The sequence below is a fragment of the Malus sylvestris genome, chromosome 13 (genome assembly GCF_916048215.2).
Source record: "Malus sylvestris chromosome 13, drMalSylv7.2, whole genome shotgun sequence".
Taxonomy (NCBI): domain Eukaryota; kingdom Viridiplantae; phylum Streptophyta; class Magnoliopsida; order Rosales; family Rosaceae; genus Malus; species Malus sylvestris.
Window position 1 is genome coordinate 16,430,995 of NC_062272.1, and position 22,602 is coordinate 16,453,596.

At 36.6% G+C, this 22,602-nt stretch overlaps 2 protein-coding genes across 2 annotated transcripts; one reads left to right on the forward strand and one right to left on the reverse strand.

Moving 5' to 3' along the window:
* Positions 1 to 798: 798 nt before the first annotated feature.
* On the forward strand, positions 799 to 21,855 carry LOC126596490 (disease resistance protein At4g27190-like). The gene is made up of 7 exons (XM_050263093.1): positions 799 to 1,188; positions 14,670 to 14,754; positions 14,863 to 17,548; positions 19,211 to 19,600; positions 19,685 to 20,332; positions 20,503 to 21,353; positions 21,565 to 21,855. The coding sequence occupies exons 3-6, from the start codon at positions 14,906 to 14,908 to the stop codon at positions 21,250 to 21,252; spliced, it is 4,431 nt and encodes a 1,476-aa protein (XP_050119050.1). The 5' UTR covers positions 799 to 1,188; positions 14,670 to 14,754; positions 14,863 to 14,905; the 3' UTR covers positions 21,253 to 21,353; positions 21,565 to 21,855.
* LOC126596491 (protein FAR-RED IMPAIRED RESPONSE 1-like) lies at positions 9,213 to 11,112 on the reverse strand. The gene is made up of 4 exons (XM_050263094.1): positions 10,470 to 11,112; positions 10,315 to 10,382; positions 10,162 to 10,206; positions 9,213 to 9,940 (listed from the first exon to the last, which is right to left on the reverse strand). Exons 1-4 carry the CDS (start codon positions 11,020 to 11,022, stop codon positions 9,809 to 9,811), a joined length of 798 nt encoding a protein of 265 aa, XP_050119051.1. The 5' UTR covers positions 11,023 to 11,112; the 3' UTR covers positions 9,213 to 9,808.
* Positions 21,856 to 22,602: the final 747 nt, after the last annotated feature.

Sequence of the window (22,602 nt, forward strand, 5' to 3'; positions counted from 1 at the left end):
TATCAAAAACTTGATCACTGCAATGACGAAGAAGAAATGTGGTTTTTTATTGATGGTGAGGTGGGGGAGTAATGGTGGGAGGCGCTGGGCCAACGTCTTTTTATTTTCTTTTTTTTTATTCTCTAATCTTTATCATTATATAAAGTTATTTAGGTGTTTTTTTGTTTGTTAAAATGTAAAGTTTTGAAGTCCTTTTAATTAGTTTTCTTTATTTATTATCATTGAATTTTGAAATTTATGTCTATCAACTACATAGATTTTAAAATTTAAATTTATTTAATTGTAATAAATAGAGTGATGAATATCATCATCACTTAGGAGGTGAGCAAATATATGGATTTGGATCCTCGCCAGATCCCCTCACTGGGGATCCTAGGGATCAACGCACATGGACAGTTGATCTAAAATCGTGAGGCCATAATTTTTCTTTTTTTATATCTTACATGGAAAATGAGGTTATTTTACTTTTAAAAATATAAAAAGCATTTAATTGTGATCGCACGATTTTTAAGATTCCCATGAAAGGGATCCGGCGAGGATCCAAATCCCAAATATATTCCCCCGCTCACAAAGGACACGAAAAACGGGGCAAAGATATTTTTGTGCCGAAGAAGAAGACGTACGAAAAGCAAGAGACAGATAACATGGTAGGGATGGTGTAGATTCCCACGCCAAAGTGCTAAATAATTGCCATGAAAATTAAGTTATCCTTTAAGATTGACGTCAACTAATACAGCCATTTCTTACCAACCAAATACCAGACTTAAGTCCTAACTTTTTGTCCTTTTTAATTGCATTTCTCTATCGTGCCGCGTTATCTCTCTCTGCATTATATATCTCATCTTCTTATGCTAAGAGAGTTCTTCCCATTGCCCTTCTCATCTTACTCCATCTTCTAATTACACACACTCGTCTGTTTTTGGTTTATTCATCACAGCAACCTTCTTTTGCTTAATCTACTTTCCTTTACTTCTAAAAAGTGAAAAATCGACTCAGAAGTCAGAATACCAAAAGGACAAAAGAAATTATGTTTTGCCATTTTCGTTGTTTTCTTGTGTCTCTTGATTTTATTTTCTGACAATTTCAATTTTCTGTTGATCGGTTTTACTTGGAAAGGGAAAAAAGGCATACAAACCAATTGTACACCGGCATTTTGTAGGCAAAGGAATCTGGAGAGCTAGGTATAAGGTACGTCTTTTGATTTTTCCTTGTTTTTATTTCATTCCTCTGCTCTTTATGAGTTTTTTTAGTTGTTTATTTGCAGATTTGTCCATTTTGAACCCAAATTATTGCTTTACAAGTCAAGTTGAGATTCAAGTCTTACAATTGTCAAATCTGAGTTTTACACTTTAACTATGACATACTATGATGCTATGATGAACGATGATAGGGAAGTCAACCTTTTGGTCGAAATGCGCCCCTAGGGTCCTAAACCCTAAAATATTTGATCTAAAGTCTACGAATGACATACCCGACCCGAAATGTTTACCTGAACTCCGAATTGAGTTGTGTTAGCCAACACCAAGAAGGTGATAAAGCCATAAAGTGTACTGATGTGGATAAATATGAATAAATTAAAACCTAAAAGTGACTAAATACAAGAGTGCGCATGTGAGCAGGATTGAACTCATTTCACACGTGATGTCAGTGCGTAAGTAAAGTACAATAAAGGTAAAATAAGAATTATACCATCGGAAGTAATCTCCTACATCAACATTTGCCAGGAATCCTTGTTGACACAAAAGCTTTGCCACTAAATTTTGAAGGGGCGAAAAATAAGGGTAAGTGGACCTAACCTTTTCAAAAAACGTATAACCCCTCATCGTAAAACAAGTATAGTTTCAAATATATATATCATACTACATATAATATGAGAAAAACTACTGTAAGCAGCAACATTTTGAAATACGGTAAATCACAATATTTCACATATAAAACATATAACATCTTTTAACCACACTATCTCACATAAACGAACATATAATATCTACTGCACATCGACATATGCTGATACACAAGCTCATGTAGAGATATTCTGACATGAACAGGACTGGGTGTAACAATGATTTACACTCTAGTACTACAATCACGTGAAGATTGACGTCATTCATGTCACATTCAAGGATCCAAAGTGAGCATATTGGTGCGATGTGAACTTACACGAGAAGATGCCCGGGCAAGTACTAACACTAGTGTAGCATGCATGATGAGCAATTAGCATAAATATGACCATGTTGCGGTAATTCGATAATTCTAATCAACATAATACTATTCATTGCTATAAATATAAATAAGGTATCCAATAATACTATGGTTAATAAAGGAACTATATTAAAACGATCAAATTTCAAAAAATGGAGGGCTGATTAGGATTCGACAAGTCGAGAAACCTAAAGAGGGACCTCGGGTTCCTTCACGTGTTGTTGCATGAACCAACACAAGGTGGCTGCACTGGCAGCCACACACTGACCATCCACGGGCATCCACTCGCACTCACGGGCCCACGAGTACAGGCGTACTCGCCTTCCTCTCGAAGCACAGGTTTGGTTTGTTTTCCAGGCTTATTTCTAAAGCTACTTTCTAGCTCGATTCACCACCTTTTTTCACGTTTTAAAAACCAAAATGAAGCTTGTAACTAGGTAAATAGATCCATACCAAAGTAAGGTGTCATAGTCGGTGTTGGCCGAAAAAATGGCCTGAAGATGGCCTGACGACTACGGTTTTACTATTCCAAAAAGTTGGGAAATCTTCATCCAGGTGTTTCTACACTTAAACGCTACCAAAACATGCATGTAGGTTCAGAGATAGACTCAAGACAACGAGAAGGGAATGATTACTGAAGTCCTAAGGCTTACCTTGGTCAGAAACTCGAGAAACTCGCAGGGAAGGTAGTTCAATTTACTTTGCAAAGGAGAGAAACAAGCAAGCTCAAAGCTTTACACCTCGATTATGGTCGTACAAATGGGTGGTGATGGCAACAATGTAGAGGTGTTCTGGATTGTGAGGCTTGCCGGAGTAGGCGAGTGGTGGTGGCTCAATGTCTTTGTTTATAGAGAGCAAGGAGAAAGTTTGAGAAGGAAAGAGTTTAAGATGAGAGAGTTAGGAAGAGAGAGTGAAAGGAGAGTGTTAAAGAGAGAGATCGAGAGTTCTTGAGGAAGGGGACACGAGGACAAGGTAGGAGTAGGGTGTGGGCCCCACATGGCTCATAAAACAAAACACAGAATATCTCCCCAACATGAAATTACCAATTTACCGTCAGTATTTGGTACTTCGTAAAATCTTCATGGTAGCTTCGAATTTGGTTCCACTTGAGCCTACACGTTCGTATCATCGAATGCTATAAGAATATGTGTGTGTGTCTTTGGGTCAAGCCCAAATAATATTAATTAGGCTCGAGACCTAATTAATAAAATACTAACATGGACAAGCCTACTTGCCCACTTGTTTAACGAACCCAACAAATAAGCCATCGATATTACAGTCTGTAGCTCGTAATACCGATAACTCACTGTTGTCTTGGTAAACAAGTAATAAATTCTTGAGAGTGCAAAACTGTCATTTTGCCCCTCATTGGGAAACATGCATAAATCATTTGACGCCTCGTTCACACTCATGTGTTTGTAAGAACACGTGCTACTGCTACCTAGGAAGATGTGTGAAGAACCAAAGAGTGACAAGGACCAGAATGCCCACGAAAGATTTCCACTCATCAGGGGCATTTTCATAATTTTTCAAGGATAAGGAATAAAATAATATTAAGTTCGGGACAGGATGTCAAAACGAACTTCAGGTTCACAAACGTAAGTTTTTGCAAGTCACACATAGCACCATCAATAACATTTTTAAAATCGAAAACTGCATTTTAATCCATAAAAAATATAACTTTTAGACTAAAACCTTGCGTGAGATTAAAATCTAATTTAGTTCCTTGATACATTTAATAACCTTATAATTATATTTTGATGTACACATTAAATATGAAAATGAGTATATTAATAAATTCAATATTTAATGGGAGACACTGAATATTGTACACATTAAATATTAAAACAAAATATGAATTAGAATTTGATTATAAGTACACATCAAAGGACTAGAATAAATATGTAATTTAACACCAGATTTTAATTTGGATAATGCTAGAGAGATCAAATTATTTAAACTAAATTTGCAAATCAAATAATGTGGTTATTGATGATTGGATTATTACTAAAATGTTGATTAACATGCTTATTTTCTGATAGTGACACAACATTTGGTTTAAATTTTGGTCTCCCTAGCATAGTACCCTTTTAATTAAATTTCAATTTTTCAAATGATTAAACTTCATAAACCCCTATTTAAAATTCATGACAATCCAACGATTATATGCCACTGTTCACAAAATGGAATGGCGGTCAATTACTACTTCTCCGACCAAATATTTGGATCTGGAAAAATAGTTCTAAAAATAGGTTCATAATATAGAGCGCAATTCATTGACACTGGAACATGCTACAATTATTAGCCCACGCATCACACAACTTGCAGTTGTTTGGCGATCGGGGTGAATCCTTGCCATTTCCAAATTAGGATTCTTTGAGTTTTCACGAATTACTGAAGCCCCCTCTCCTGAATCTTTGCTCCCGCTCCAATATCTCTGCTTCTTAAGGTTTTTCTTTTGGGGTCGCATGTTTCACTTTGGTGGTGGTGACGCTAGTCGTCTTCGCCGAGAAAAGGCTGGTTGATGGCTAAAGAGAAGAGAGAGAGATTTGTATTCAATCTCTTGAAGCACTACTTTAGTTTTGATAAGGTGTTATCACCCTAGACTCTTAATCTTCTTCACCCCAGACTCTTACTCTTAATTCCTATACACCCAAATTGAAAACCCACTAGGCTTTTTATACAAAGAAATGTGTTCATTCAGTACAACGTCGATTTCAACTTCACTCTCCTCTTTGTCTATCTCTCCAACGTTGATTTCAACTTTTAATTTTAAAAACCAATTGAAGCTAAGACAAGTTAAGGAGACTCCCACAAAGTAAAACTCTCTATGGACTCTCTGCCACCTCATGTTTTTTGCACAATTCTTGTGTCAACATTGTGCCAAAACTTGACTAAACCAAGTTTGTAGCTAATCAACAAGATAAAAATCAAACGTATAATGAAAACAAAAGAGACTCAATACAACAACAACAACAAAGCCTTATCTTACTAAGTGGGGTCTGCTGTATGAATCTTAGTACGCTATTGCACTCACAACTATGCCACGTCTTCCATTAGATCCAAGTACTCCAAGTCTTTTCTTAGAGTCTCTTCCAAAGTCTTCCTAGGTCTTCCTTTACCCCTTCGGCCTTGAACCTTTGTCTTATAATTGCATATTCTAACCGGAGCATCTGTAGGCCTTCGTTTCACATGTCTAAACCACTGTAACCGATTTTCTCTGATCTTTCCTTCAAATTCGGCTACTCTTACTTTACCTCAGATATCCTCAATCCTAATCTTATCCTTTCTTGTATGCCCACACATCCAGCGAAGCTTTTTCATCTCTGCTGTTCTCATTTTATGTATGTGTTGATGCTTCACCACCCAAAATCTGTGCCATAAAGCATTGTTGGCCTTATTGTCGTCTTATAAATTTTTTTCTTGAGTTTTAGTGGCATACGACGGTCACATAACACACACAATGAACTCTTCCACTTCATCCATCCAGTTTGTATTCTATGGTTGAGGTCTTCATCCAACTCTTTGTTCTTTTGCAAGATAGATCTTAGATAGTGAAAGCAGTCGGTCTTTGGTACTTCCTGATCTCCAATCCTCAACCCTAACTCATTTAAGTCTCCGTTTACACTGAACTTGCACTCCATATACTCTATCTTTGACCGACTTAAGCGAAGAGTTTTATATTTCAACACTCTCTCCAAAGGTTAAGCTTCGCATTTACTCATTCATGAGTTTCATTAATCAACACTATATCGTCTGTGAAAAGCATATACCAAGGAATATCATATTGAATATGTCCCGTTAACTCATCTATTACCAATGCAAAAAGGTACGGACTTAAAGATGAGCCTTGATATAACTCTACAGTTATGGGAAAGCTTTTGGTTTGTCCTTCATGAGTTCTTATGGCAATCTTTGCTCTATCATACATACCCTTTATAGCTTTGATATATGCTACTAGTATTCTTTTTTTCTCTAAAATCCTCCAAAGAATGTCTCTTGGGACCCTATCATACGCTTTTTTTCCAAATCTATAAAGATCATGTGCAAATCATTTTTCATATCTCTATATCTTTCCATCGATCTTCGTAAGAGATAGATTGCCTCCATGGTTGAGCGCCCTTGCATAAACCCGAATTCGTTGTCCGAGACCCGTGTCTCTTGCCTTAATCTATGCTCAATTACTCTCTCCCATAGTTTCATTGTATGACTCATTAACTTAATACCCCTATAGTTCATGCACTTTTGTACATCGCCCGTATTCTTGTAGATAGGCACCAAAGTGCTATTTCGCCACTCATTTGGCATCTTCTTCGTTTTCAAAATCTTATTGAAAAGGTTTGTGAGCCATGCTATACATGTCTCTCCCAAGACTTTCCACACTTCGATCGGTATATCATCTGGGTCCACTGCTTTTCTATGCTTCATCTTTTTCAAAGCTACAACCATTTATTCCTTCCCAATTTGGTGGTAGAAGGAGTAGTTTTTACACTCTACTGAGTTACTCAACTCGTCCAAATAAGTACTCCTTTCAGGTCCTTCACTGAAAAGATTATGAATATAACCTCTCCATCTGTCTTTGACCGCGTTCTCTGTAGCATGAACATTTCCATTCTCATCCTTGATACACCTCATTTGGTTCAAGTTTCTTGTCTTCTTTTCCCTTGCTCCAGCTAGTTTATAGATATGCAACTCTCCTTCTTTGGTATCTAGTCGCTTATACATATCGTCAAAAGTCGCTAGCTTCGCTTCTCTTGCAGCTTTCTTCACCTCCTTCTTCACTATTCTAGACCTTTCACCGTTTTTGTCGATTCTATCATTGTATAAGGCTTTACAACACTCCTTCTTAGCCTTAACTTTTGTTGTACCTCCTCCTTCCACCACCAAGATTCCTTTTTGTGTGGAGCAAACCCTTGGACTCTCTTAATATCCGTTTTGCTACTTTTCGGATACAACTAGCCATGGAATCCCACATTTAGCTAGCTTCCCCCTCTCTATCACAAACGCATTGGGTGATTACTTTCTTTTTGAAAATGACTTGTTTCTCCTTTTAAATTCCACCATCTAGTGCTTGGGCACTTCAAAGTTTTGTTCTTTTTTCCCTCTCTTTTGATATGTACATCCATCACCAACAAGTGATGCTGATTAGCCAAGCTCTCCCCCAGTATAACTTTGCAATCCTTACAAGTTATATGGTCTCCTTCCTCATTAGAAGAAAATTCAGAAATAACAAAATTGAGGAATTAAGCAATCATAGTTAGGCTACATCGTAGCTCTAGCGAAAATAATTATTTCCGAAATATAATCATGTTGTCACTAAATCCATAATAAAATTAAGAAAACCAAGTTTAGAAAAAGCCTGAATCTTTCTTGCTCTCTGGCACCTTTGTTCGTCGAACTTGTCCTCTCATGAATGATGATCAGTCGTTCTCTTCTTTCCCCTCTTCTGTTTCCATTTTCTTCTATGTAATCGAGAACGGCTTAAAGCCCATTTATTGACAACATTAGAAGGGCAGAAATGGAAAAACTTTTCAATTATCTGCTTGCCACTTTGTACATTAAACACGCCTTGATTAATTTCTATTTGCCAATGTCTTCTCTTGTGCCTTTGGTCTACTTGCTGCTGATTACCTCAATGTTGCCTTCTTTAATTATCCGCTGCTCTCCTTCTCTGTGTGTGTTTGCCTTCCCCTTCTTTCTTCTTTTCTGTGTGTGTTCGCTCTAGCTATTAGTGGATCTCTCTTCTATATAACTTTCCTGTGTCTTGTACCTAAACTTGCTCTACAAAAAGGGTCCTATTTATACTAGGAGAACAAGATAATAAAGGATTGCATGTAATACACCTACTGCTTCTAAGCAGTGTTCTAAAAAACGGCCTAGGCGGCCGCCTAGGCGGCGCCTAGGCCCTGGGCGGCGCCTAGGCCCTGGGCGGGCACCAACCGAGGTGATTTTGGGCAAATCGGGAGGAAAAATCGGGTTGGGCCTAGGCGGCCGCCTAGGCGGGCTAGGCGGCGCCTAGGCGGTCTAGGCGGGCTAGGTGGGTTAGGCGGGCTAGGCGGTCCTAGGCGGCCCTAGGCGGTCCTAGGCGGTCCTAGGAGGTTTTTTTATTTTTTATTTTTTATTAATTGCGTGCTTTTTTCTTTTTTGGTTTCATGGTGGTATACTTATGGAAATGGTGTATCTAATTTGCAAATGATGAATTTACTACAAGTTCATCCAATACTATGGAAATAGTGTACCTAATTTGCATTTTATCATTATTTTATTATCCATACAAGTATAGTTTTTTTTTAGGTGTCAATATGCACTTATTTACAAGATATACAAAAAATTTACCTAAATCCGCCTAGGCCGCCTAGGCGCTAGGTGCTAGCCCGCCGCCCGACTAGCGCCTAGCGTTTTTTAGAACCTTGCTTCTAAGTTGGTAAGTATTGCATGTAGCTATTCTTTGTCATCGGCTACAGAGTGCTGATGAAGCATGCACCTGGATACAATGCCACCTTAACCCAAATTAGATAGGAAGCTATGAAGATATCTAATAACATAATACTATGTTTGGTCCTATCCTATGGAACAAAGTATCACGTGGTGCAAACAATGGAAAACAAACACACACATCTATATTTATGTAATATAAAAAAATTCAAAAGGCTCTCGTAAAGTAATAATAAATATGTATATTTTAAGACACAAATCTCATAATCATAATGGGGTTGTTTTATAATATTCAACACTATAAAATTAATTTTTAAGGTACAGCTATAACTGCTATTACTACCACCACCATTGCAACTCTGCAACCAACACCGCCGCTGCTATCTCCACGCCATCACCTCCGCCACCATGTCTACCACAACCTTCACCATCTTTGCCATCATCACCATCCCCACCTCTCAATCAATGTTGCCGATACCAACCCTCTCCATCATTGTTACCACAACCACCTTCTACCACTATCATCATCACCACCACTCATACCCCTTTCCCACCCCATTATAGCCACCACCCAATCGGCATGTCCCCACCACTACCACCACCAATCTAACCACTGTTGCTTCCAACACAAGGGTGCAATTTTGCTCACCCACACTAACTCTAGGGTATGCTCACCACCCCTCTCAATGTCAGCCATGTGTAATCCATACTAACTCTAGTTAAGCTTTATTTTTATTTTTACTTTAATTAATAGGTGAGAGAATCCAAATTTTACTTATTTACTTCCATATATATCCTTTCTTTTTAAATATTTTATTAAAACTTTAAACTTCCTTTTTGAATACAAACCGACTCAATCTTCTCTCCTTTTTGAATACATACCAATTCAACCTTGCATGCGTATCTGAATTTTCCATCTGCTACGTATCTGGATTTTCCAAAATTGTAAAAATACAATTGTTTAGATGAAACTCGTCAAAATAAAATTGTACAAAAAGCTAGTCCAAAAAATACAATTGTTTGATATGAAACTCATCAATATCTAACAAAATACAATTGTTTGAGATGAAACTCATCAAAATAAATTTGTACAAAACTAGTAGGATGAATATTCTCCACTTCAAAGGTTGTCATTCCAAAAAAATTTCTCTAAATTCTATTACAACTTGATCTAAGATGTTGATGGATTTGAAAATTTCAGTTCAAGAGTGGTTCCCAGAGGTATCGGTTGAATGTTTGATGTTGATGGATTTGAAAATTTTAGTTGAGGAGTGCTTCCCAGAGGTATTGGTTGAATGTTTTCCTGCAAATTAATAAAAAGGAAAAAATTACTTATGAAACTAGAGAACAAAAATATAGTACACTATATATAGTACACTCAGTGAAGATATAAACCCGAGGATTCATAAATGAGTAATTGGACATCATGGGACATATAGCTTGAAATCCAAGTTGGTGATTTTGAATCCCTTGAACATAAGGAACAATTGGAAATCCATAAGGAAAATGTGTGACTTGACTTACGGGTGCCATATTGAATTGGTTTTGACATGGCATTCCAATATCACCCTAGATACCAATTCCAATTGATCCATCAGAAATATATTAAAACAATGGTAATGGACAAAAATATAAATAAATAAAACATTCATGACAAAAAATTGCTAAACTTTAAACCTGAGTTTGTGCATATCTTGTTGATGGTTTGTTCATCTCATATGCATTTGAATTGGATTCTTTAAAAGCTGTTAAACAATTAAAATAATAATTATATTGACAATTGCAAATTGTGAATCAAATAGTAAATAAAAACAAGCCAAATATGTGCTAACCTTTTCTCTTGTATGGACCTTTCTTTTTAGGTTGATTAGATTCCAAAGCACTCTTCATTCTACTTTTGCCCCGACCTTTGGACTTCTGAACTTTTGGATCTTGGATCTTAAGATTTTTCTCAGCTTCAGTCACATGCTTAACATAATTTACTTCATCTTGTTCTCCAAAATTGGCATGCTTTTCCATTTTTTTCTCCAACTTTAACAACTCAGATTTCAAAAAACTACAATTTTGACTATTTTTTGCACCTTTTGCTATGATTCTTTGTGCTATATTAGATAGCTCACTGTACTGAACCAAGGAAGATGAGTCCAAATTACTCACAGCCGGTTCGCCATAAGAAGCAAATCCAATACCACATTTAGCATCCTTGCTCCATCTTTTCAAATAATAATGGGATGGTATACTTGATAAGTCTAAATCATAATATAAATTTAGAGCATGTGCACAAAGAATCCCCTCAAACTCAAACTTTTTGCAACTGCACAAAACTATTTGATTTGCAAGGTCATATATAAGTGTTCTATTAATTCCTCGTTTTCCTGAGTTCATTACTGTGTATGTACGTGTTAGCCCATCATCACTTTCTAATTTCAGTGGCCTCAAATTTAAAACTTTCTTAACCTCCTCTTGGAAATAATAAAAAATCTTACTTGTATGCTGCTTTGATGTTTCAATCTCCACATTCCAATTAGAATACAAACTCCGTCATTTCTATTTAGTTGCATTTTCTGCTTGCCTTTCCTTTTCTTTTCGATCCGCTATTGCTTTATCATATTGGATGACAAACTCTTGCAGAAGGAGGTTTCGAGCAAAATACTTTTTCAAAAACTTGTTCATGCTTTCAATTCTTTGTGTTGTTGTCATACCTAAGAAAAAAATGGAAATTGATCACAGTATAGTGGAAAAAGAAACTTGTGAATAATATATATAAATAATATAATAGGAATTGATCAAGAGTAATACCTGCACAAAAATGATCTCGACCATAAACTTGTGCCCATTTCTCACGTAATAGATATATCCCTTCTAGCCAATCATTTCCTCTCAATTCATAATCATCAAGTAATTTATTCCAATTTGATTCAAATTCTTCAATAGTCTCCGGATCATATATGCATCTTTTGAAATCCTGTGTAAATGATTTAAACTCACTGAAAACACGATTCAAGTTCCTTGCAGCATTCTGATATATGTGCCACAAACAAAGTCGGTGGTGACAATTAGGAAAAACTTCACTAATCGCAGCAGCGATTGATTGGGCTTGATCTGTAAATATGGTTCCTGGTGGTTTTCCATCCATGGCTTGTAAAAAGGCCTTGAAAAGCCACTCACATGCATCTGTTGTCTCTCCATCTGGCAAACCACATCCGAAAAGTATGGTTTGACCATGATTATTGATACCAACTATTGGGGCACACACCATATTATATCTATTCGTTTTGAATGTCGTATCAAAACACACAACATCACCAAATATAGTATCACACCTCGAATTTCCATCACAGAAAAAACAACCACTTATTTCATTCTCCTCGTTTGTTCGAAGAGAATAGAAAAATGATTTGTCTTCAGATTGCTTTTTCTTAAAATATTCAAGCAAACATTCTGAGTCACCCTTTTTAAGAATCCCGATGCGCTTTCTCATTATCAAATCGTTACAATCAGACTGAATAAAATTTAGTTTTTGAGACCCTCCTGCTTCTGTGGTAAAGTATGAGAAGATTTGAGATGGCTGTAGTCCTGCAAAATGCATTTGATCTATCAATTTTGCTTGAGAAGACTCTATTAATCGTTGTGACCTCAATAAATGGGAACTTGATGCCGGAACAACAACATGACTATGTTCAGCAACAAAATTTGTCACAACAAACTTCCTTTCTAAATTAAGTTTGATTTCAAGCATCACCTTGCAGCCACATCTTGTTTCTTCTTTGGAGTTCTTTTTTTTTTTTTATAAAAACCTTCACAAGAACAACAAAATTGTTTTTTCTTTAGCACACCTGACCTGTCCTTATTTTCTCTATTCTTTCTCACGCTAAATCCAACCCTTCTAGCATATGCATTGTAGTAATTATATGCATCGTCCCTATTATCAAAAGTCATCCCCAGAGAAATATCACCAACTTTGCTTGTAAATTCTCCTTTTTCTTCATTTTGATCCAAGACTTCAAAGGTTTCGGAATCTGAATCTGAATCTAAGTGTATACAATCAACTGCTTCTTTGGCATCACTAGAAGATGGAGTATGAAACTCATAATCTTGATGTTCCATCTGTATAAGTATCAAATTACTTAATATTCAATTAAATTAACATCCTATAATAATCCTAAAAATCATATATATTAACACCCTATAATAATCATAAAAAGCATATATTTTGACACTCTATAATAATCCTAAGAAAAGCATATATATTTATATATTGACATCTTATAATCCATGATGGAACATAATTTAAAGTATATATGATGAAGATGAAGATGTAGACTCTGGGTAGTACTATCCCGTTCGGTTACACCACCACTGCCTCATCCTCAACACGAAATGGGTGTTCAATGCCCATCCTTACCTATAATAGTCCTAAAAAGCAAATAAATGGGAATTGCATACCTTTTTCTAGTCGGAAAAAAAATTGCAGATGGAAAACCCAGAAGATAGGTAGCAGATGGAAAAGCATAGTAGATGGAAAATCCAGATACGCATGCAAGGTTGAATTGGTATGTATTCAAAAAGGAGAGAAGATTGAGTCGGTTTGTATTCAAAAAGGAAGTTTAAAGTTTTAATAAAATATTTAAAAAGAAAGGATATATATGGAAGTAAATAAGTAAAAGTTGGATTCTCTCACCTATTAATTAAAGTAAAAATAAAATAAAAATAAGGCTTAACTAGAGTTAGTATGGATTACACATGACAAGTATTGAGAGGGGTGATGAGCATACCCTAGAGTTAGTGTGGGTGAGCAAAAATGCACCCCCAACACAACTCTTGCCGCAACCACCATCTCCACCAGCACTGTGTGCCACTATCATATACATTACAAAAATATTACTACCAAACACAAAATTATTATTTTTTGACATTATATATAACACAACTCTTGCCGCAACCACCATCTCCACCAGCACTGTGTGCCACTATCATATACATTACAAAAATATTACTACCAAACACAAAATTATTATTTTTTGACATTATATATATATATATACACACACACACACACAAAAACACACACACGCGCACGTGTGCGCGCGCACACACATATATATATATATATATATGAATAATAGAAACATTTCAATATTTTCTTTAATAAAAAATTATAATTTAATTAAACTAATAAACACATTATCTATTAAAAATTGTATGTCTTTTGAACATCTTTGTCTTTTTGTTTCGTTTTAAAGATGTTACAAATACTAAATTTGCAAACTAAATGATATACCATCAATAAAAAAATAAACATATTAATCAATACTTTTATATCATAATTTTACAAAATTTGGCCTACAAATTTATTCTTCTTTCCACCTCCATTCAGTTTCCCAAATATTGTTTGTAGAATGTTACGAGGCAGGCAGGTCCTTTGTTTCTTACACGTTTGTCTGCCTCCCTTGCTCTGCTCGACCTTTCAGAGCGAGGTTGTCTCTGTTCCTGACCTCGTGTTGCTCGAGCTCATGACTGCCTGCATTTTGCGGTTGATGGTCTCAGATTTCTTTCGTAAACTAGAGCTCGTCATGAGCCTCTGGAACTTGTCGAGCCTCGACAGTGTTAACTTGGTCAGCTTGCCAAGATCGGGGGTTGACCCCATCGACCAATCTAGCTAGGCAGCTCTGTGATACAATGTTCTTCAACGAGCAAATCGTTCTACATTTGGTTCTCTGCCTCATGCACCGACTTAAAAATGTGCAGATATGGTGTTTGTTAAAATGTCTCAGTGAAATTCAAGGCAGATTATATATGTCTCGTAGTTTTTAAGATATGAAAACAGTTGCCTAAGTTCCGTACCAAGCAAGTTTTTTTTAGTATAAAAATTTTACATGAAAACTTGTTCATCATCTCAAGAGTCTTTGTTGTTTGATGATCAAGAAATATCAGTTTTATAGCAGACAGCCAAGTGTTGCTATTATTTTTTACTTCTCTTAACTTCTACTTTGCAAGTGTGATTAACCTTCTTTTTGCCTTTTGTTATGCAGTTTTCTCCTAAAGAAGCAAAAGAAAATGAAAATATTTTCATACTGCTACGTTTTTCTTCAAGTGTAGTCTCGATCACGAGCTAAGGTATGACCTATTGTTTCATTCTTTAATTTCATCCGCTTTGAAAAATAGGATTCCTTTCTTGTATCCTGAACTTTTTGTTTGGAATCTTGGATTCGTATATATTAACAGATAGAAGAAGCATACGAATTGGTAAGCTGAAGGTGCTGTGGCGATGGAGATACTCACTGCGATTATTCCTAAAATAATTGACTACACAATTAGACCAGTTGGACGCCAAGTGGGTTATATCATTTTCTACAAAAGCAACCTTGAAGATCTGAGGAGTACATTGAAGAATTTTGATGCTGTCAAAGTCAGGATGAAGCATGCAGTTGATGAAGCCGAAAGAAAAGTAAATAAAAAAGTGGAAGCTGATGTCCAGAACTGGCATACAGAAGCGGATGAGATCACTCGAGAGGCAGAAGCATTATTGAATGACGAAGGGCATGCAAAGACAAAGTGTCTCATTATATGTCCTAATCTGATATCCTATCATCAGCGTAGCAGGAAGTCGACAAAACTGATGAAAAAGATTAAACTCCATGAAAATAAAAAAGACTTTTCCAGTGTTTCTTACAATGCTCCCGTAGAAGACATATCTGCCATAGCATCCGATGAGTACATGGCCTTTGAATCAAGGATTTCAATGGTGAAGGATATCATTGCAGAACTGAAAAAACCTGATATCAACAGGATTGGGGTGTACGGATTAGGGGGTGTTGGGAAGACAACACTTGCCAAAGAGGTTTACAGAGAAGCTATGAAAGAGAAGTTATTTGATGACGTTGTTATAATACTAAATGTCAAAGAGAAAAAAGATGATGAACAAATTCAAAAAGAAATTGCTGAAAAGTTTGATATGGACGTTGATGAATCTCAGAAAATGGGAACAAGGGCGAATCTCCTACGGGCCAGGATAAAAAACAGGAAGAGTACTCTTATCATTTTAGATGATATTTTGGGAATAATTGACTTCGAGGCTGTGGGACTCGTCGGCGTGCCGACTTGTAATTTATTGTTGACCTCTAGAGATCAAACAGTTCTTTCTGAGATGCGCACGCAAACGTTTTTCCAACTTGGCCTTTTAAGTGAAGAAGAAACTTGGAGTTTGTTTGAGAAGATGGCAGGTGACGTGGTTAAAGACGACCGTATACGGAAAATAGCAACCCAACTAGCACGAAGATGTGGAGGTTTGCCGGTTTCAGTTGTTGCAGTTGCAAGGGCTTCAAGAGAAGATGGTCGTTTAGAGGTATGGAAAGATGCCTTGAGGCGCTTCAAAAGTTATGACAAGGAAGGACCAGCAGAAATAGCAAAACTTGCTATAGAGTGGAGTTACAATCGGTTGAAGGGTGATGAGCTTAGGCCATTATTCTTGCTATGTGGAGTTATTGCTGGGGGGAGCTGCAGTATTTTTCTCAGTGACTTGTTCAAGTATAGTATGGGTTTGGGTTTGATTAAAAATTGTGATACAGTGGAAGATGCAAGGAATTCATTGCATGCACTGGCTGCAAAACTAAAAAATTCTTGCCTATTGCTGGACAGTTACGATGATGGGACTGTTAGAATGCACGAGCTTGTTCGAGATGCTGCTATCTGGATTGCATCTGATGAGCAAATGGCATTTTCAAAAGCATATGGAGATGAGGTGAAAGAATGGCCCATTGAGGATTTATTTAAAAAGTACACTACAATCTCGTTAAAATCTTGCAAAATCCCCAGACTTCCTGATGTATCTTGGGAATGCCCAGAATTAAAATTGTTGATCTTGGAGAATGATAATATTGGCGACTCCCAGGAAATCCCAAGCAAATATTTTGAAGGGATGAAAGAACTCAAAGTGTTGGATGTAACGAAATTCTGTATTCAGTCACTACCTCCATCTCTTCAATCCCTAAAGCATCTCCACACATTGTGTTTAGATCAGTGCGAGTTGGTAGACATAACTCTTGTTGGACAGCTAACAAACTTGAAAATTCTTAGCCTGATAGACTCCAAGGTTAAAGAGTTGCCCAAAGAAATAGGGAAATTGACTCGTTTACAATTATTGGATTTGACCGGTTGCTCTGAACTTATTCTGATCTCACCTGATGTTATATCAAGCTTGACAAGACTGGAAGACTTGAGGATGGGAATAAAAAGCTTCAAGCAGTGGGAGGGTAAAGGTTTGGTCGATGGCAGACGAAGTAATGCTAGCGTTTCAGAGCTGAAGCACTTGTCTCAACTAACTGCATTAGACATACATGTTCCAGATGCTAACATTCTTCCAACCAACTTGTTCTCCGATAAGTTAGAAAGATACACAATACTTATCGGTGATTGTTGGGAATATCCTGACATCTATGGAACCTCCTCTAACATGCTAAAACTGAAGCTCACCAGGAGAAATCAATTCGACAGAGGTATAAAGTTGCTGGTAAAGAGATGTGAGCAGTTGTACTTGGATGGGATGGAGAGTGTGAATATTATTTCCTATCTATTTGACAGTGAAGCTGTTAAACAAGTGAAGCATCTCCATGTCCAAAACAACGACGAAGTTACATATGTCATTAACTCCATCAGTTGGAGTTATTCTCCTAATGCCTTCCCCAACCTGGAATCATTATCTCTTCACGACCTTGTTAGTTTGGAAAGTGTATGTTATGGGCAACTTATAGGCGAGCCTTTCCAAAAGTTAAAATCTTTGACACTGCGGAATCTACCAAAACTTATTGGTTTCTCTTCCAAAGGCAAGCAATTAACGATTGATACAGAAACCAACGAAATCGTTTTGGAGGATGAAGTTGGTGGAGCCCCGAAACTGTTCAACATTGGTGAGGTACGTACTTTCTAAATTGCTTTTATAGCAAAATGGTTGCATGTTTCTTTCTCACTATAATTTTCTTCCTCGAATTTCGCCCATACACTTGTTTCGTTTTTCAATACACATGTTAATCAACACTAAAATAATAATCTAATTATCAATAACTATATGCCATATAGATTACAAAATTTGATTTAAAAATTTAGTATTCCTAGTATTACTCCGAAAAAACACACATGTCCAAACTTAATTCTAAAATCACAAATGTTTAATTTAAATTAAGTTGTCAGTGATGTTTATTTTGATGGTTGAGGACCTTTTTCTGATTTGAGTTCAACACTACTCTTTTTTTAGTGTGGAATATCGTTTTTGTTTGAAAAGAAAAATAAATTAGTACTATTTAATATAACTAATATCAAATTAAAACATAAAATTAGGTTGTATAGTAGTAACATTTCTTTTTTACTTTTAAGTAAAATTGTTTCAAATTCGAATCAAGTGACCAATAGTAACGTGAGAAATTGTTTTGGGTCCGGGTCCGGGCCATGCCCTTACACCACACTGAGAAATTGAAAAAAAACAAAAGTAATAAATAGTGGAAAAATAATAAGAAACAATGCACAAATAGTAAATATTGAAAGAAAATAAAACCTGAACCGTTGGACTCCTGCATTTTCCATTATTTTCAAGCGTTTCGATCACATTTTCTACTTTTGTGCTTCACCCCATACGGTATATATCCTTTAAATATCAGATACGTGTAACAATGCAATTGTTTCCATGAAACAAGAAAAAAAAAATGAAATAATGCAATCTAAATATGAAAATTAAAAAGTTTCCAAAAAGAAAAAGGAAAATTAAAGGAATTATTGAATGGGATATACAGTTTACACCCAGAAAAAGAGAATTATTTATGTGGTCGAATTTCGAATTTCAACCGTATAATTCTTTCGTTTTCGTAAGCCAAAACCATTCAATTATAGATATTAAGATTTTTTTCCGATCATCAAATGAATCAATAATGTGGAAGGAGTACGATAGAAGGGAGAAATACGCAATGAAAACAAACAACTGCAAATGTAAACCTCTTTAAATTGTTTCCATGTTATGTATCATTTCATCCTCATTTCTTCTTCTAATTTCTTCCTTTTAACCAAAAAGTGAAGGTAAAAAACAAAATGGTTATCACACCGCTAATCTCGAAGTGGATTATCTTTTACTAGCTAGTATCTAATTTTATTTTGTTTTCCACCAAAGATCTTTCATAAAAGTTTCACTTTGTTAATTTACACTAAGGGGAAGGGGAAGGGTTTGAACCCAGGACACAATGGGTTGAAGAGAAATATGCCCTAAGGCCCCCTAACCACCAGGGCTGTTCCTCCGCCACCAAAGATCTTGCACAATAATGTGTTTTTCCCCATCAATTTAATTAAATAGTTTAAATGTGGAATTAAATTGACATAAATTTTGGCCCTATATTTCTTTTTTCAGATACTTTTTTACTCCAACTTGTTCTATGATAGTTAATGAGAGTACAAAGACATAGCAGCTGTCCAGTAGCCTATTGTTTTCATAAATGACCTATTTTATATCTACACATTTGGAACATATAAGGCTAACAACAATGTAACTTGCAATTTTCTAAAATATGCATGAATTTTGTTCTGTACCATGCAGGTTTTGATGCCCAACTTAACAACCTTGATTGTGCATCGATGTGATAGTTTAAGATTCTTGTTTTCGAGTTCCATGGCTAAATGTCTTGGACAACTCAAACATCTCACAATATCCAAATGCCAAATCATGGAAGAGATAGTAGGGAAAAATGAGGAAAATACAGATGGCATGTTTTGTAAGCTAAAACATCTTTGGCTACAACATCTTCCAAACCTCACTAAATTCAGCTCAGGAAGTTACATTGAATTTCCGTCATTGGAGTTGTTGGATCTAGACGATTGTCCTAAATTGGAGATATTCATCTTTGATGCTAAGAGCGAAAATATTACAATCAACAAAGACAGAAGAGAGATTGACTCGAAGGAGAATTTTGAACTCTTTGATGAAAAGGTGAATTGTACCTTCACTTCTTTTCTTTAATTTCCACTTATATGAAAAAGGTTGCTCAGAAGTTCTAAAATGAATATGTGACAGGGAGGATTTCCTAGCTTGGACAAATTGATCATCCATGATCTACCTCAGTTGGAGACAATATTCCACAACCAACTTCATCCAGACTCTTTCCGCAGGCTTAGAAAAATAGATGTTTGTAGATGCCACAGTCTGATTAATATCTTTGGGCCAAGTATCATGGGAAGATTGAATGCTCTTGACACCTTAAAAATAAAGCAGTGCCAGTCACTTCAAGTGGTATATGACACATCATCTACCACTCAGTTGAATGGTTTTGAGTGCCCAAATCTAAATTCAGTTCACATACACTCATGTGACAGTTTGAAAAATATCTTTCCAACCTCAGTGGCCAAAGGTCTTAAGCAGCTGCTATGGTTGACAATTGAGAATTGTGGTTTGATGAAGGAAATTGTTGCGAAGGAAGAAGGATCAGAAAGGACGCATGAGTTCGGGTTCCCTAAAGTAGAAACTCTGGTTTTTCATAATATGCCCCAACTTCGGAATTTCTATCCAGGGCTGCATGTTTCTCATTGGCCATCACTCAACAAATTGGGCTTCGTTAAATGTGCTAGTGTGGAGATTTTTGCTTCTGAATTTTCAACATATCACGACAAACTTGAGTTGGGCCACCCAACACCAATGAAACAACCTTTCTTTTTAATTGAGAAGGTAAATATACTTGTACACAATTTTTTTGATAATTGAATTTTTATGTGATTTTTACGTACTGGTTTTGTTTAGAAAAGTAAATACCTTTATTATGTTTTTAATATTAAAGTTATTATGTGGTGTGCACTTTTTCAAAATATTTTAAAGCATGACCGTTGATAATATTTCAGGGTAAGTCATTTCTCAACTTGGAATTCTTGAGGTTGGATAAGAATACGGAGATTTGGTATGAACATTATGGTCCACTCCCGGCAGAGATGTTGAGCAAACTTAAATCACTTTATTTTGCTACTTCACTTCCCAAGTCATATGTTATCCTTGAGAATTTACAGAATCTTGAAATGCTGCATGTGATCTCTGCTCCTTGGAAAGAATTATTTGTCCACGACCACCAAGGAAGTAGTAGCGGGGAAATACATGAGGTTGAGACCCTCCAACATGTAAAGGATTTGTGGCTTATCGATATGTCTGAGCTGATACATCTAGGAAAGGCAGGGGGCCCTGTTTTTCCAAACTTGGAAGTTCTATACCTGAACAAATGTGGCAGATTAGAGAATCTAGCTTCAGCTTTAATATCCTTTCGGAATCTAACCACTTTGGACATATGGGGTTGTCACAGACTGCAATACTTAATACCTTATTCTGTGGCCAAGAATTTGCAGCAACTCAAGAAGTTGAAAGTTAAGTCCTGTGAAGGAATGGTAGAAATAGTGGCAAACAACGGAGATGATTCAGAAAATGAGATTACTTTCAGTTGCTTGCAACATCTTGAACTTTCTGGTCTACCAAGTCTGCAAGGATTTTGCGCTGGAAATTGCATTGTCAAAGTCCCATCCTTGCACACTTTGTTTGTCGAGCACTGCCAGCTGATCGAGTTAGAGATTTCTCCTGATGGTTTACTAGTGATCCATGACCAATAAAGACTATAAATAGCAGATATTGGGGAAAGAAGAAGAAGAAGAAGAAGAAGAACATGATGACGACGATGATACATGATTAAGATGGCAGCGATGATGAAACAGTAAGCTTCCGTATACTAAATATCAAGTAAATATGAACTTTGATAATTCATAGTTTCTATTACTACTTGTTAGTATTCACTTACCAACAAAAAATTTGCAATACTCCGTACATATATGGTGAGTACCATCAAATAAATAGTACTTCTTTCTAATTTCTCTTGTTACATGCTCTGACTAATCTCTGTTCACCCCTCAACGGTGTGTGCCCAGCCTTGCTTCCGCAGCCGATCTCATCTTGTTTGATACAAGCCTGCAAGCTGCGGCCTCAATGGAAAAGCTATCCCAGAAGCTTGTATGATTTGGGTAGGCAGTATTCGAAGTCATGTTATGCTTGTGTTGGCTTGTTAGTGTTTTGCCGTAGAAGTGTGACTTGTATTTGGAACTTTGTTCACTACATTTTCTGTTTTGGTGTTTGGGAAATAATGCTTGTGTGATTTCTGTAACTGTAAACCTTGATGCATTTTGAAGTGGTGCTTGTGTGCACTTGTGTTTGGGATAAAATCTGAACTTTGGGCCAGAGAGAAAGCCGGCCCAAACCCAAGGCCCAGAGGAAAACTTAGGAGGCAGGAAAGAGGCTTTCGGCTGGGCACAAGTTACAAAGGCCACCTGCTTACCTGCTCAAAGACCACAGGGGGTGGGTCATTCAGTCACTGCACAGCCCAATAAAGTACTTTATTGGTGGCATTCATGTAAAAAAGCTAGTGAGTCATCACCAAACCGCATTCGGGCAACCGCTATTGCTACAGGAACCCAAGCTGAAGTCGTCTATAAAAGGAGGAAGAGAAGACAGAATTAAGGACACTCAAACAAATAAACAAAAGCCAAAACTCTGCTCAAGCCAGATTTGCCTTCAACGAAGCTGTAGTCAGCACAAGCCTTCATCCCATTCGGGATAAACCTTCCCAAACCCCTGTAATAGCTCTGCTACCTTGTTCATGGTGGTATCGATTCATTTTGTATCCTCTTCTCCCCCGTCAACCCCTCTAAAAGCTTTCAGACCTCTGACAGAGCCACAAAGATAGATTTTGTAAGAAGTTCAGCCTTGGCCGATAAGGTTCAAACTTACCCGACTATCTTTGCTCTGTCTTTGTCTTTTTTTTCTTTTAAAAGCACAATAACATGTTATATATTCCCAGTTATATACAAGTTATTTCTAGCAAAGTCATAATGAAAATGAGTCTTCAGCACTTGGATCTGATCTGAATCGTGTCAGAGTTCAAATCAGATCTAAGTCTTAAGCCCGGCGGG

Coding starts and splice junctions, on each gene's coding strand:
- LOC126596491 (XM_050263094.1), bottom strand. CDS start 11,022: ATGAACTCAGGAAAACGAGGAATTAATAGAACACTTATATATGACCTT. Junction 10,207..10,314: donor CAAGATATGCACAAACTCAG/GTTTAAAGTTTA, acceptor ATTGGTATCTAG/GGTGATATTGGAATGCCATG. Junction 9,941..10,161: donor ACCAATTCAATATGGCACCC/GTAAGTCAAGTC, acceptor ATTAATTTGCAG/GAAAACATTCAACCAATACC.
- LOC126596490 (XM_050263093.1), top strand. CDS start 14,906: ATGGAGATACTCACTGCGATTATTCCTAAAATAATTGACTACACAATT. Junction 17,549..19,210: donor AACTGTTCAACATTGGTGAG/GTACGTACTTTC, acceptor TGTACCATGCAG/GTTTTGATGCCCAACTTAAC. Junction 20,333..20,502: donor CTTTCTTTTTAATTGAGAAG/GTAAATATACTT, acceptor ATAATATTTCAG/GGTAAGTCATTTCTCAACTT.